Genomic DNA, 15,946 nt, shown 5'->3' with positions numbered 1-15,946 from the left:
TGGAAGATGCCTTTGTATGGAAGTATCCCCACGGCCGGAGAAGTGGAATAAAATTACAGGTGGCGTGTCGTGGAGGGGGGAATTACCTCTCTGCTGAAAACCCCTAGGCGGGGAAAGAAGCAAGGTGAATCGGGAAGCAGCTATATAAAGACAGAGAGAGAGAGAGAGAGAGAGAGAGAGAGAGAGAGGAATAAATTGAGCGGGGACGGACACGTCAAAAATTAGAAGTGGGGGCGAGAGGAAGGAATTACTGGAAAAGCAAAGGCAGGTGGAAAAGGTAGTTAGAAAAAAAGGTTAGGAGAAGGGAGAAGGAATCTTCTGCTCTTGAAACAGCAACACCGTCCCTGCCTTGTTAGGTCGACGCAAAAGTCAATGGAGCTGCTAAAGAAATGGCTCGGTCACCCAGAGGAGATCTACAATCTGGTGAAGTTTAAAATGGGTGGATACAAGACAGTGATGCCCAAGATGGACCAAGTGAGTGGGGCTTCTTGTTGAATATTTTATTCCTTTGGTTATTTTTTCATTTTGTTTTCTACTGTGGCACAAGAACAAGAGGTTTTCTTTTTTTAATGGATAAGGCAGATGGAGAAACGAAAAAATAAAGCAGAATGACAATGGATTATAAAGCAATAGTTGCATGAGAAGGGAAACAGCCTTGTCCTCTCATGCAACCATTCCTTTATTTCATATGTGTGTGTGTGTGTATGTGTGTGTATGTGTGTATGTATATATATGGGACATGGTGGCTCAAGTTCGCTGATATGCATAAATACACATACATATATAAAAGGTAAAGTTTCCCCCGCACATGCGTGCTAGTCGTTTCCAACTCTAGGGGCCGGTGCTCATCTCCGTTTCAAAGCCGAAGAACCAGCACTTGTCCGAGGATGTCTCCGTGGTCACGTGGCCGGCATGACTAGACGCCAAAGGCGCACGGAACGCTGTTACCTTCCCACCATAGTGGTCCCTATTTTTCTACTTGCATTTTTACATGCTTTCGAACTGCTAGGTTGGCAGAAGCTGGGACGAGTAACAGGCGCTCACTCTGCTACGCGGCACTTGGGATTTGACCTGCCAAACTGCCGATCTTCTGATCGACAAGCTCACCGTCCTAACCTTCTGAGCCACCGTGTCCTTACATACATATATAATATAATGTAATTAATATAACATAACATAAACATAATATAATTTCTTATTAAAACAATCCCATAGCAGGATCATTACTCTTCATAAGGAGATAATACTGAGAGAAAATGAGGTAATGAAAATGCTTTCAAATGCAGTATGAATATACTGACTTGGAATGTTATTTAAGGTGGGTTTAGAGCAGGTTCCCAACCAGGGGTGCGAGACGATATTCCAAGGGGTGCGAAAACTTGGGTTTAGAAGTTTCAAAATTATAGTCTATATGCATAATTCATTGCCATTATTTTGAACTTTTGTAAGTGGTGTGAGAATATATCAGAAGCATTCTAGGGGTGCGGGATATAGAAAATATGATTTCTCTAATAGAATCACTGAAATAAACATAAAAGACATCATTACTTGCAACGAGGTAAAATTCCTCCCAAAGTCAATGGTGATATCCTTTAATTTCAACAGATTGCATTTTATTCTTTTGTCAGTTTCAACAGAAAACAGCTCATCTCCTTGCGCACAACCTTTTAGACCAGGCATGTCAAACTCGTGACGTTGCACGATGTATCAGAACTTTTTCCCATTGCCGAAAATGGGATGGGCACGGTTTCTCCGTGACACTCCGTCCCGTGGGCCGGCAGTTTGACACCCCTGTTTTTTAGACTATTTAGCTGTATGCAACGAAATCTCATTTTAATGTATGCTGATTAGTGTACATTTAAAGTGACAATAAAAATATTACTCTATTCCTGTATACTCTAGTATGCCTTTACGAACAGTTCAAGGACGATGGCTTTTGTCAAACTTGTCCCTTTTATGACTTGTGGACTTCAACTCCCAGAATTCCTCAGCCACAACTCATAAAAGGGGTCAGGTTTGAAGACCCCTGGGCTTGCTGATCAGTCCTTAACCGTTTTGGACTGCACAGTTCACAAACCGTGCTAAGATAGGTTTGTTTTATTCATTGTTGAAAAGGCCATCATGGCTACTAGCTTCACACCCCACATCAAGTAATGTGAACAAAGCACATTATGGTTTAGCATTCATCACAAGGACTGGCATTGTGGTTGGCAAACCGTGCTTTATGATAAAAACCTTGCTCGTTGCATTTATTCAATAAAAAAAATACTACGATATTCAGTAAGCCTCCACGTCAGCGTTTCCCAACCTTTAGGAACTTGAAGATGCGTGGACTTCAACTCCCAGAGTTCCCCAGCCAGCATAGCTGGCTGGGGAATTCTGGGAGTTGAAGTCCACGCATCTTCAAGTTCCTAAGGTTGGGAAACGCTGCTCTACGTGATGTGAACTCAATAGGCGGTAAGGTTTCTTTCCCCGACGCGGAGGTACTTCGGGCTTAGCGGGATTTGCCCCCAAAGGAATGGATAAAAGCGCGTATCGAGCCTTCCCTCCCAATGCGCTCGTACGGCGTTCGCTCCGGTTATCTGGACTGCGGCCCGCTCCCTGCAGATCCTTCGCGGAACTTCCCCTTCGGCCTGCCTGGCGGGCGGGGCCTGCGCGCTTGGAGAAGAAAACAAAACAGTCCAAACGTGAAAGGGGGCGGTGGGCGGGTCTCGCTTCGGTGGCGCCCCGGAACCAATTCAATGCCCCGTAGCCCCCAGGCTCAGGGGGGTCCTGCGAGGGACGTAGGGGTGGCGGCCAGTTAGCCGTGCGCCTCTCCGGCCTTGAATCCGTTTTCTATGGCCAGTTGCAGCTCCAAGGCCGCCACGTCCCTTTTCAAGCGCACCTTGGCCTTTTCTCCGCCGCGCGCAGGTGGCGGCGGGTCGAGTTCCTGCTGGACCGGCAGCGGCCGGTTGCGGAACGGCGGCGGCACCCCTCGGCTCCCGCAGCGCTCGCGGCCTCGCTTTCTGATTGCTCAGGCTGCCCCTCCGCCTGTGCTCCTTTTGCAGGACTCGCTCAGCGACAGCCTCCGGGTATGTTACAAGTACTTGAACCAAACCAGCCGGAGCTTCGCCGCGGTCATCCAAGCTCTGGACGGGGAGTTGCGGTGAGTTTTTGTGATTCCTACTTCCTTGCTGGGAAAAGGAAATAACTTTGGAGTGACTTTAGGAAACTTGGGACACTATTCACCGACGTGATGCTGAGGTTCTCATCACTTAGAATCCACGGCTGGGGAGGAAAGCTAAACCAGTTGCAGCTCAGAAAATGATCTGAAAAGGTTTAATTGTAATGGGGAAGGACTGCTCATAGCAAAAAGCAAAACATCTACTTTTTACAAGATCGGACCATTCTGATTTGTACCAGCTTTGTTTTTGCTAACTGGTGTTGGCATAGCTTCAACTGGAGATGCTAGAGCTTTTGCCTAGGATAGAGGTGTCAAACTCAATTTCATTGAGGGCCGCATCAGCATTGCGGTTGACCTCGGGGTGTGTGTGGCCAGGGTGGGCGTGGCTGGAGTGCGTGTGGCCTACTGGGTTGGGCATGGCCAGCTCTACATGGTTCGGGTCAAGGTTACCTATGGGGCTGGGCAGGAGTGGGACAGATCTAAGGGTCTCTGGCAGAAGGAGATGGGGCCAGGGCAAGTGCCAAGGCATGGTCCACTGGAGGAGCCTCACTGTTCCTCTCAGGCCATGTGGGGGGGGTGGACAGTGGCGCAGGGGTCAAATGCCCAGACTGGCCCTCAAGCACCCGCAGCACTAAGCCCAGCCCCACTTCCCCAAGGGGGCGCCCAGCTGCTGTGCTTGCTCTCCTTAGCCAGGTTGCTCATGATGGGTACGAGGGCAAAGTGAGGAGACCCAGCTTTGTATCCAAAGCTTCCTTAGCAATAGGATGGGAGACCCCCCTGGATAGGCCAGAAGGAGGGTGCAAGGGGATGGTGAAAGGGCAGCAGGGCAGGACTAAGGCAGGACTTCCCTCAGACCCTCCCTCTCCTTCCTTCCTTCCTTTGAACAAAGTGGTGGGAAAATATTTGAGATGAGGGAGGGAGAAAAGCAGGCAAGAAACGCAGCTGGGGAAGTGTCATCCTTCACGAGGAATGAAGAAATGCACCATCGTTTGGAAGTGGCCAGCACATGGCCCTCACCTACTTCACATATCCGGCTTGGTGGGCTCTGGGGGAGAGGATGCCATGAGCAACGTGAGAGGTGATGTTACCTGCGCAGTGCTGCCCAGCCCCCAGTCTGCCTGGTTTTGGCAGGCAGCGGGGCGCTCTCCTCACAATGCCTAGAGGCTGAGCCAGGCAGCACGAATCTGAAAAGTGCGATGCCGCCCAGCCCCAGCCTGCCCAGTTTCAGCAGGCAGCGGGGCACTCTCTTCACTGCGCCAAGAGGCTGAGCCAGGCAGTGCAAATCAAAAGAAAAGCTAGATGCTGCCCAGCTACTAGCCTGCCCATTTTTGGTAGGAAGCAGGGCACTTTCCTCACAGTGTCGAAAGGTTGAGCTGGGTGGCACGAATCTGAAGAGAAGTGCAACGCAGCCCAGCCCCTAGCCTGCCTGAAGTAGGCAGGGCCATGTGCTGGCAACTTCCAGGCGATGGTTCATTTCTTCATTCCTCACAAAGGGTGATACCTCCCCAGCGTGTGCCCAGGAGGCGGGGCCGACACAGCAGGGACCAGTCCCTCGCTGTTTCCAGATGGCCTTGTGGAGCTAAGACTGAATGTATTTCAGCATAGATGACCACCATGAAGTTGTACATTGGTTCCTGGCCAGCCGGGGCCAGGGCCAAGGCAGCGGGGGCCGTTCCCTCACTGTTTCCAGGATGGCTTTGCGGGCCACATGAAACCACTTCGCGGGCTGAATCCGGCCCCTGGGCCTTGTGTTTGACATATCTGGCCTAGGATAAGAGTCAGAAACATAAGCTATATGCATCTCCTGAAGTTAGCTCTGGCTGTAGTTATTATCCATCGACTTTAAGCTTTCCCACTATTGTCTGCTGTAAAATAAATTACTTTATTATGTCTCCCATGACCTTACCCATAAGAAAAAAAGCCTTTTAGAATCTTGAAGCCTCATCAACTGTAACTTTTGGGTGCTCAAAAAGTAGTCAGTGGACTTCAGTCCACCCTTTCCCAGTTCTTCTAAATTGAGAATGCTTATATAAAACTCATAAAAAGCAAATTCAGTGTTTATTATTACTGTGATGTTCACATTTTATTATAAAACTATATTATATAGTATATGCAATATACTACCACTGTATTTATTATAGTTTATGATCCACAGAACTTTAAAGAAAGGTTTCATTGCAGAGGCTACAATTCTTTTAGTGTACAATCTATTAGCAACAGTTAACAGGATCAGAGCCAAATACTAGCAGGCTGTTTCCTTTGTTTTCTTTCATACCTATTGCATTGATCTGGAAGAACATATGCTTCTTATTATTAATCCTTTGTGGGTGCCTGGAAAAATACGATTCATCTATCACAAACGGGACAAATTTCTCTTTCCTCTGGCATCTAAGTCACAATCCTTTTCCTTTTCTCTGTAGCCATGCAGTGTGCATTTTCTATTTGGTTCTCCGAGCTCTGGATACTGTAGAAGATGACATGACTATCAATCTTGAAGCTAAGGTCCCCATGTTACACAATTTTCACTCCTATTTATATCAGCCAGACTGGAAATTTATGGAGAGCAAAGAGAAGGACAGACAGGTGCTGGAAGACTTTCCAACGGTGAGTGGTGCTTCTCCAAATTTCATGCATTTATGCAGTTAAGGTATAAAGAGCTCTAAGGCTCTTTTCTCTGACTTTAGTAAGTAAGAGGGAGGGGATCAGTCTTAAAATCAGATATAGTAACATCTGTTTGGAAGTTTCCTGTCCTAAAAGATACAGGAGACAGATATTTCATCACAGGGTTTAGGTGGATATTTGTACCATTGGTGTAGTAGGGTTCTCAGTTGAAAAGTAAATAGGATAAATGTATGAAGAATTGGGCTAGCAGTGGTTTTAATCTAAAGGTTATTGCCAGCCTCAGAATCCTAGGTAAATGTTAAATTACAACTGCTAGGAGGCAACAGCTGAAATACATGCTTGTACTTAGGAGATTCTTGAATATTTGTGGCTGGTTGCTAGATGGGCTTTTAGTTAGCCTGAAGCTGCCAGTTTCTTACTTTCATGGCAAACTGCCAAAAACATGCTGTGTAGATGTGTTCTGTGTAAATTAAACTCTGACACGCATTTAATCTTTTAAATAACTGTAGCCCTTTAGAAGGTGATCAAGCTTTGTATGTATTGCGCTCAAGAGGAAAGGAAGTAACAGTTAAGGAATAGCTTTCAAATAGTTATGTATCCTTGCTAGTGAAGTTTGCAGAACTAATTATATAGCTAAGAAAAATCACATAGCATTTCGCCATTATTTATTTGGAAGTAATACGATCTGTTTAAACTTGAGTGCATTGATTTTGGTCCTCCTGGATAGAAATAACTTGCCCAAGTATCTTCTTCTTAGGATATTTCCAGTATTGCTCATATATATGACATTTGACTGTTGGTAAATTCAAGATTAAAGGACTGCTGAAATCATATTTTTAAGTTTACATGCATGGAATCTGAAATGTGCTAGCACTCTTGAGCTCCTTATCAATTCAGAAGTTTTTTTTTGGGGGGGGGGTGGCAGGAAGAGACACATGTATCATTTTTTATAATCCTGTTTCTTTTCTTGCCTTTAGATTTCCCTGGAGTTTCGGAATTTGGCAAAAGTCTATCAAGATGTGATTGCTGACATTTGTCACAAGATGGGGCTTGGTATGGCAGAGTTTTTGGAAAAGAAGGTGAATTCTAACGAAGAGTGGGACAAGGTGAGTGAGTTGCGGAGGTATGAATTCTGGAAAACCTGTATGTTAGCTATAACCATTAAGCTTACAGTACAGAGACCCTCAAAAACTTCTGTTCAACGAGGCTTTTAATGTATAATGCCCATCAGCATGGGGACAGAATATTTAAGAAGAAACAGTAAAAGTGAATAGCTTCTATAGCATAAGGGAAAAGTGGTACTCAGACTGATATTAGGGATGTTTCTTTAGCTCAGAGGAGCTGATCTCTGCAGTTTAGGTATCTTGGAACTGGAGTGGTCTTTGGTATGGATTTCATTCACTCATAACGATAAGGCTGGCATAAAGAATTTCATCACTCAAAATCTGTTGCAGACTGAGTGACATATAACCTCATACTCTTAAAATGAACAGGCCTAATAATTATATGGTCAAGGTTCTGGGGTTTTAAATGCTGAACTTTTGGCCCTTAAACTCATTCCAAAACAACCCCATTTGTAACAGTGGCTATAAAATGTTACTAGCAGTTTACATTGTTTTTTTCTTTCTTTCATGATATATATTGCTTTAGCAAAAGTAATTCAAGAAAAGAAATTGTAAAGTTCAGTAGCTGCAGCTTTTATGGAGTGAACTAGATTTTTTTTAAAAAAACATCTTAATAAAGCTCTGAATGTTCCAACCTATAGTATTGCCACTACGTTGCTGGCTTGGTGGGAATTGGCCTCTCCCGGCTCTTCTCTGCCTCAGAATTAGAAGATCCTGTTGTCGGTCAAGATGTAGAACTGGCCAACTCCATGGGACTTTTTCTGCAGAAAACCAACATCATTAGGGATTATCTGGAGGACCAACTTGAAGGCAGAGAATTCTGGCCCAAAGAGGTAAACGAAAGAGTATGGTAGATGTGAGAAAGAGATCTTAACTCAGTGGTATGAATGTGTACAGCATGCAAAAGCTGCTAGGTTCCATCCTGATCATTACTGTTTAATTGATGTGGAATGCGTGGGCAATTTTTTCTGCCCAAGGATCCTATGCAGTGATAGCTTGAGGCTGCATATATCTACACATAAGGTGGTCTCATTCACATGTAAGATGTTCCAGTTGTCCCCAAGATTGGTGGAGAAAGATTGAATTCTGTCTCCTGCAGTCAGAACTAATGCTTCCCTATTTTTAATTGCAGCAGGGAAATATCCTCTGTCTCTTTATAACTGTTATTACTGCTGTTTTTGTTATTAAATTATGGCTGCTAATAGGTTTGCATAGTCCTTGAGATGGATATATTGACTGGCGCTTTGACAGTCTGATAGATCATAGAGCCTTCTCTAACAGTCACAAGAGTCAGAGAAACCTTTTTCAGAAGCTGCTCTGGCAGGCACTTTGTGAAAACTCAGTAATTGATCATAGTGGTCTCCTAATACCTCCCAGAATGGCTACTAATCAAGATGGTCCTTGACTTATGACCATTTGTTTAGTGACTGATTGAAATTATAATGGTGCTGAATGAAGGGAGTTACAGCAGTTATGGCCACTGCAAGATCCCTGAGGTCACTTTATTAAAATTTGGGCACTTGGCAGCATACCTTCCCTTATAACTATGAGTGCTGTAATACCCCCCCCCCCATTTCTCTCCCACATCTCAACTGTTTCAGGTGGGCCACCAGTGCTTGCTAAGCTGCCACGGTCCTGGAGTCTCAGCCTTCTTAGTAGCTGCTTCTCCCTGCCCCATGGCTGGAAATCTACACATTTTAAAATTGGTGAAATTGTGAAACATTGACTTAGAGCAGCAGTCGCTAACCTTTCTGGCTCTGCGAATTGATAGCTGGGAGGGGGGAGGGGATGATTTTGCATGTGCATGTGCTACTTGCACAAATGCAGCTTTGTGTATCCGCCTCCCACTTGCATGACCAGGTTCCCAATGGGATGCAGACCGGGGATTGGGGACCCCTGATTTAAAGCATGCAAGCTTTAGAGGGTGAACAAAAGAGTAACTTTGCTCTTGGGATGAGCATAACCTTTTGTGCTTAGTTGAGTGGAATAACCAGTTAGACAAAGCATGGATGATTTTGCATTGCTCTGATCTAATCTTGTACTTTACATAACGTTGGGACACCGTTGGAAATTTTCATTGCTAGTTAGTAGCATCAGTGATATGCTCAAACAGCCTTCATTACAAGACATATTGGATAAGCATAATCCCTGCAAAACTAATGTGTGAAAACTAGCAAATTTCAGCTGCTCAGTAACAGTTTCTTTGAAATTCTGCAAAAGTGGCTTCAGCAACCCTGACCTCTTGGTGTTCCTAGGTTTGGAGCAAGTATGTGAAGAAGCTGTCAGATCTTGCTAAGCCAGAGAACATTGACAAAGCCGTCCAGTGTATGAATGAGCTCATTACCAACGCCCTACATCATGTTCCTGATGTCTTGACATATTTGTCCCACTTGAAGAATCAAAGTGTGTTCAATTTCTGTGCTATTCCACAGGTAAACTGTATTGTCTTTTTTTCTTTTTGTTCACTTATTACAGGGGTGTCAAACTGGCGGCCTGTGGTCCAGATGCGTCACATGCAGGCCACGTCCACCCCGGCTCCGCAAAGGCAAAAAAGTCACGATACACAATACGTCCACTGTCGTGATCAAGTTTGATGCCTGTGATGTATTACATTTACACCCTGTCAAATCTATCAAGGACTCCTGGCAGTTCACAATTAACAAAGCAACAATAGTTCAAAAAACACAGTTAAAATAATCACAGTAAATAAAGTAATAATGAGTAGGAGTAATACCAAAATTAATTACTAAATGCCTTCAGGAATAGCTCTGTCTTAACAATCTTCTGGATCATGAATAAAAAAAGGGACTAATCTCATTTTCAAATGAGTGAGCGCCAATCAACAATGCCTCCTAGAAGGCTAGATGAAGCCTAACCTGGCTGATCTTAAAAAGCTTTGAACTTCAAACTTAGTTAATGTATTTTAAATGAAGGATTGCTGGAAAGGGTAGGATTGTAGGTTGAGAAATATCCTGGAAAAAGGCAGCAAATAATTTGACTCGTAGATAATGAGCTTGTTCATCACTGAATTAGAAGACTAATTAAGCTATTTTAAAATAGTCTTGGATAATATGAGATTCATCATGTGATCGGTACCCATTGTCATAGCAGTATGATAAACCATTAGTTTATTCATTTGTCAGTCTAAAACAGTGAAAAAGGATGCAAAAATGCATTGGGTATACATTTTTGAGTGACACTTGTAGATAGTCTTTTCTGCTTTTCACTATTCTTGGGATTACCTTTGTAAAACTAAGTTAACTAAAAATAGTTGCTGTGTATACAAAACCTTGTATGGTATAACACTTGGTTCATGTAATTTGTTAAGAAAGTTGCTAGATTCCTACAACTTGCTGAAAAAGACCTGGTTTTGCCTTACTTAGGAAGTGATATCAAAACAACCAGACACACTTTTATGGGCTTTTGGTTTGTTGTAAGAAGGTACATTCCTCTTGAGGCACTTGATGATGATGATGATGATGCCCTGTCCATGCAGGCCCATGTTCCCTTTCCAGGAACACAGCTTTCCTTTCTGTATGTTGAACATCTGGGCCATTTATCATTAATTCACTGTTGCCATGGGTATTCTGTGTATGTATGTATATCGAAAGCCAGTTTGTTGTAATGGTCAAGTCATCAGGCTTAGAAACCAGGAGACTTGAGTTTTACTCCCACCTTTGGCACAAAGCCAGCTGGATGACTTTGGGCCAGTCATTTTTTCTCAGCCCTAGGAAAAAGGTGGTAGCAAAACACTTCTGAAAAACTTTGCCAAGAAAATTGCAGGGACTAATCCAGGCAGTATCCAAGAACTGGACACAACTGAACAGAAGGGAAAAAAAATATCACATTTATATTGCTGTCCTTCTGACATATGTGACATAACTAGACTATTTTATAAAACTCAAAGCCTTTAAGCAGCATGCTGATCTTTATAAATTATTTTTAAAAAAATAGCTCTGTGTTTTTCTTTGGAGTCTGCTTGTGTACAAATACACAAATACCTGCTGTTCTTAATTATCCTCTTTCCTGCCCAGGTGATGGCTATAGCCACCTTGGCAGCTTGCTACAACAACCAACAGATATTCAAAGGTGTGGTGAAGATTAGAAAGGGACAAGCAGTCACATTGATGATGGATGCTACTAACATACAGGCTGTCAAAACCATCATGTACCAATATATGGAAGAGGTGAGTTTGAAGAGTCTAGATATTCGATTCCTGATGTAAATGCCTTTTTGTGGGAGACGTTACTTGAGTTAGCATGTATTCCCATACAGATCTATGGTAATCACCAGGACCCGTCTTTTTACTTTGAAACTGTGAAGTGGGAGAGCAAATTTTGCACAACATGATGTAAGGCTTAGGAGATTGGATTTGGTCTAAGACATCATGTGACGTCGTATGATATATCACAACTTTCCCCCCATTGCCAGCAATTGGGTGGGCGTGGTTTCAGTATGATGCATCCAGCCCATGGGCCGGCAGTTTGACATGCCTGGTCTAGGATGATCTGGCTTTGATATTCAGATGGTTGGATTTGCATAACATGCTGAAACTGAATCTAATTTGTGACTTCCTGCTAGCTTCCTCACTGACTTTGCTTGTAAGAAACTGGCAAAAAAGGTTGCAAATGGCGATTGTGTGACTGGGAACTCTGCTCCAATATGAGGACTCCTCAGAACCACCATTGATTTAGCACCATTATATGTTTAAATAGTGCTGACGAGCAATCATTAAGCAAGGACCATCTGTTGGGCTATTCCATATATTTGCTGCTATGAATTTCTTCAAAGGAAAACAAACTAAAATGTTTCAGTATATATGGGATTTGGAAAAGTCATTGAACAAAAAGGGCTGAAGTCCTCTTTCCCCTGAATCCCCTCCATGCTATCTGTTCATTCCTTCCCTATGCAGCTTCTCTTTTTTTTACTAGCTAAGAAGAGGAAGAGAAAGAAAGAAATGGAAAAGGGTTGCTGTTTTTTCATAGGAATTGTTTGTAAGGGAGAGGGAGGGGAGTGACTGTTTCACAGACATGTAATGGAAACATAGCAAAAGCTCTGGCTTGGCCAAAAACCTAAAGAGTACCACAAACCCACAGAGCCCTGTGTACAGGCTTGTTTAACAACTCCTTTCTTTCTTCTCCTAGTAATGCAATTTCTTTTTCCACTCTTTAACAAAATTATAAATATGCCAAGCTTTGCCTATGGAAACCCAAAATGGGGCTCTAACGATGATCTAAAAATGGCAAACTTAATATTTTATTATTTCAAATTAGATTGTGAGATGGCACCAACTGGCAGATGTATTTTTAGTAGAAAAGCCACCTGGAATCGTTCCATCAATCTGTGATGTGTTATTTGTGACAACTGTATTTGAAGTCTTACTGAAATTCCTTCTTTTAACTTACCGATTAGTCTGTTTTATCTCTAGTTTCTATTATCGTTCTGTAGCTATGTTATCCTGAATGACTTCTTTCTCTCACTAGATCTACCAGAAGGTGCCAAGTACAGACCCTTCCTCTGCCAAAACTCAACAGATTGTCAACACTGTCCAATCCATGAGCTTACCCAGTGGTACTCTGGTCTCCCAGACCCATTATTCACCCCTCTATTTTTCCTGCATTATGATTTTGGCTGCCTTGAGCTGGCAGTATCTGAACACTGTCTCAAAAGCAGAAGAATATGTGCACACTGGTGAGAACTGAGGGTGGAGCTCTCTTGTACTGCGCTTGGAAGGGGAATATTTTGAAATGGGAGAACTTTTTGGAGTCTCAGGAATGTAAGGAACAAGACGGCGAATGTTTCATTGCAAGCTGATTGAACTGGAAGCCTTCATTTGAAAGCATCTGCTGCTGGTTTTGAAGCCTCTAACAAAGAGTTTCCCATGGAGACATTTGCTTTTTTTCCAGCTAAACTAGCTACAGCCAATTTTGTTTGAGTCTTACGTAATATTTTCTTTTCTGCAGTTTGATCTGCGTTTGTTTTTTGATGTAGGATGGTTTTTAACTCTGATGTTTTGAAGTCTTTGTGAATTTTGACAGTAAAAATGTGGTGATAAAACCGCTCCTCTAAGTCCTGCTGTAATTCAAGCACCGCATTTTCTGTTCAAAAAATTTCCAAAGCCTGTACTGTCCTACGTTGCACTAATTTAGGAATTTCTCCTGACAATTAACTTTGAAGATAGATATTTGTCTTATTACATGGTTGTTATTTTTTCTTTCCATAAATGTTATTGTGCCTCTTGGAAAGGTTTCTATATTGTAATATGCAAGGGATATGGGGAGTCAACAGAGAGGAAAATAGTATAAATCTGTGAGATAGGACAAAACTCTGGCGTCATCTACAGTAAAGCTGCCTGCTCCTGAAGCAAAGATTGGCACTGAGAATCAGTATACTTTTAACAGCTTTTGTAGCAACCTTGGAGAAGTTCTAGATCTAGTCTGGGATAACATGTAAAATAGGGCTGAGAATTTTAGAAGATGCAGGCCAGAGATCCTCCCAATATCTTCACATAGCTGTTTCCTTTTGCAGTTTCATCCCAGGTATCTGCCCAAACACGTGGCCTACAATTTTGTTTCGCTAGTTCTCCCAATAATCTGTTGTCTCCATGCAAACACTAAAGCACTGTCCCAAAGAAGCCCAAGAAGGGTGCTTTACAAAGCATCTGTTCAAATGCTTTAGAATGAGATTCATAAAGTTAAATCTCAAAAATGAAGAAATCAATCTAGAAAAGTATATGTCCATGGCAGTGAGGAATAGTTATGTGGACTGATGCAGAGCTTTTACAAGTTCTGATAATAAGACTCCAAGTTGAGCTCTACTCCTGGTGTCACTGGAATGTATGCATTTACTTTCTTGGCAACAAACTCACAATTGGTTTACTATTGCCTTCTAGACGGGTGTCAAACTGCCGGCCCACGGGCCAAATGCATCATGAAGAAACCGCGCCCACCCCATTGCCGGCAATGGAGAAAAAGCTCCAATACGCCGCCTGACATCACATGACATCGCAAGTTTCACATGTCTGTTCTAGAATGGTTGACTTCCTAATCTAAAGCCCCAGTATTTCCAGGTGGTCTCAATAGCCAACCACAATCAACCCTACTTAGCATTTTGAAGATCACCCATCTGCTCTGGAATTACAGGTGAAACTCAAAAAATTAGAGTATCGTGCAAAAGTTCATTTATTTTAGTAATGCAACTTAAAAGGGGAAACTAATATATGAGATAGACTCATTACATGCAAAGCAAGGTAGTTCAAGCCATGATTTGTCATAACTGTGATGTTTATGGCTTACAGCTCAGAAAACCCCAAATCTACAATCTCAGAAAATTAGAATATTGTGAAAAGGTGCAATATTCTAGGCTCAAAGTGTCCCACTCTAATCAGCTAATTAAGCCATAACACCTGCTAAGGGTTCCTGAGCCTTTAAATGGTCTCTCAGTCTGGTTCAGTAGGAATCACAATCACAGGGAAGACTGCTGACCTGACAGTTGTGCAGAAAACCATCATTGACACCCTCCATAAGGAGGGAAAGCCTCAAAAGGTAATTGCAAAAGAAGTTGGATGTTCCCAAAGTGCTGTATCAAAGCACATTAATAGAAAGTTATGTGGAAGGGAAAAGTGGAAGAAAAAGGTGCACAAGCAGCAGGGATGACCACAGCCTGGAGAGGATTGTCAGGAAAAGGCCATTCAAAAGTGTTGGGGACTTTCACAAGGAGTGGACTGAGGCTGGAGTCAGTGGATCAAGAGCCACCACACAAGAGACGGATCCTGGACATGGGCTTCAAATGTATTCCTCTTGTCAAGCCGCTCCTGAACAACAAACGTCAGAAGCGTCTTACCTGGGCTAAAGAAAAACAGACCTGGTCTGTTGCTCAGTGGTCCAAAGTCCTCTTTTCTGATTAGAGCAACTTTTGCATCTCATTTGGAAACCAAGGACCCAGAGTCTGGAGGAAGAATGGAGAGGCACACACTGCAAGATGCTTGAAGTCCAGTGCGAAGTTTCCACAGCCTGTGTTGATTTGGGGAGCCACGTCATCTGCTGGTGTTGGTCCACTGTGTTTCATTAAGTCCAGGGTCAATGCAGCCATCTACCAGGAGATTTTGGAGCACTTCATGCTTCCTTCCGCAGATGAGCTTTATGGGGATGCTGACTTCATTTTCCAGCAGGACTTGGCACCTGCCCACACTGCCAAAAGCACCAAAACCTGGTTCAATGACCGTGGGATTACTGTGCTTGATTGGCCAGCAAACTCGCCTGACCTGAACCCCATAGAAAATCTATGGGGCATTGCCAAGAGAAAGATGAGAGACATGAGACCGAACAATGCAGAAGAGCTGAAGGCCGCTATTGAAGCATCCTGGTCTTCCATAACACCTCAGCAGTGCCACAGGCTGATAGCTTCCATGCCACGCCGCATTAATTGCTGCAAAAGGGGCCCAAACCAAGTACTGAGTACATATGCATGCTTATACTTTTCAGAGGTCCGATATTGTTCTATGTACACTCCTTGTTTTATTGATTGCATGTAATATTCTAATTTACTGAGATTGTGGATTTGGGGTTTTCATGAGCTGTAAGCCATAATCATCACAATTATGACAAATCACGGCTTGAACTATCTTGCTTTGCATGTAATGAGTCTATCTCATATATTAGTTTCCCCTTTTAAGTTGCATTACTGAAATAAATGAACTTTTGCACGATATTCTAATTTTTCAAGTTTCACCTGTAGCATGGAATTCTTGTTTTCTCTGCAACCTGAGGCCCTGATTATATGAAGGGGAAATCACTTGAGAATTTTCTTGAATTATAAATGAAGGTTAGAGGGCCTATTGTAATGGCCTTCAGCAGTTAATACTTAAAAGCCATTTCTTGGATATAGTGAATAACCTTCAGAGCAGATTCTGGAGGCTTTGTTCTATGCAACTTGACAAGAGGCTAAAGGTCCCCAGCCTATGGAATATCTGGGTGTGTGCGCGTGCATGCTCACCCCCCATGCCACAGTTGTCATGGGCAGGCTGTGGTAGTGCTG

The 15,946-nt window shown here is 43.1% G+C and overlaps 1 protein-coding gene across 2 annotated transcripts; it reads left to right on the top strand.

The window, feature by feature from the left end:
* FDFT1 (farnesyl-diphosphate farnesyltransferase 1) lies at window positions 1–15,742 on the top strand. Of its 2 annotated transcripts, XM_083350742.1 has the most exons (9): window positions 1–124; window positions 357–474; window positions 3,048–3,145; window positions 5,584–5,767; window positions 6,763–6,891; window positions 7,551–7,742; window positions 9,165–9,341; window positions 10,944–11,096; window positions 12,394–15,741. In XM_083350742.1, exons 2-9 carry the CDS (start codon window positions 373–375, stop codon window positions 12,610–12,612), a joined length of 1,254 nt encoding a protein of 417 aa, XP_083206868.1. In that variant the 5' UTR covers window positions 1–124; window positions 357–372; the 3' UTR covers window positions 12,613–15,741. The 2 variants fall into 2 exon arrangements, with proteins under 2 accessions (XP_083206868.1, XP_083206867.1); XM_083350741.1 differs by lacking the exons at window positions 1–124; window positions 357–474 and adding an exon at window positions 1,572–2,298 and having other exon boundaries at window positions 2,463–3,145; window positions 12,394–15,742.
* The last annotated feature ends 204 nt before the right edge of the window (window positions 15,743–15,946 follow it).

Source organism: Vipera ursinii, assembly GCF_947247035.1.
Source record: "Vipera ursinii genome assembly, chromosome: 1".
Taxonomy (NCBI): Eukaryota; Metazoa; Chordata; class Lepidosauria; order Squamata; family Viperidae; genus Vipera; species Vipera ursinii.
Note: the sequence above shows the minus strand (reverse complement) of the source record. Positions and strands in the feature narration are given on the sequence as shown.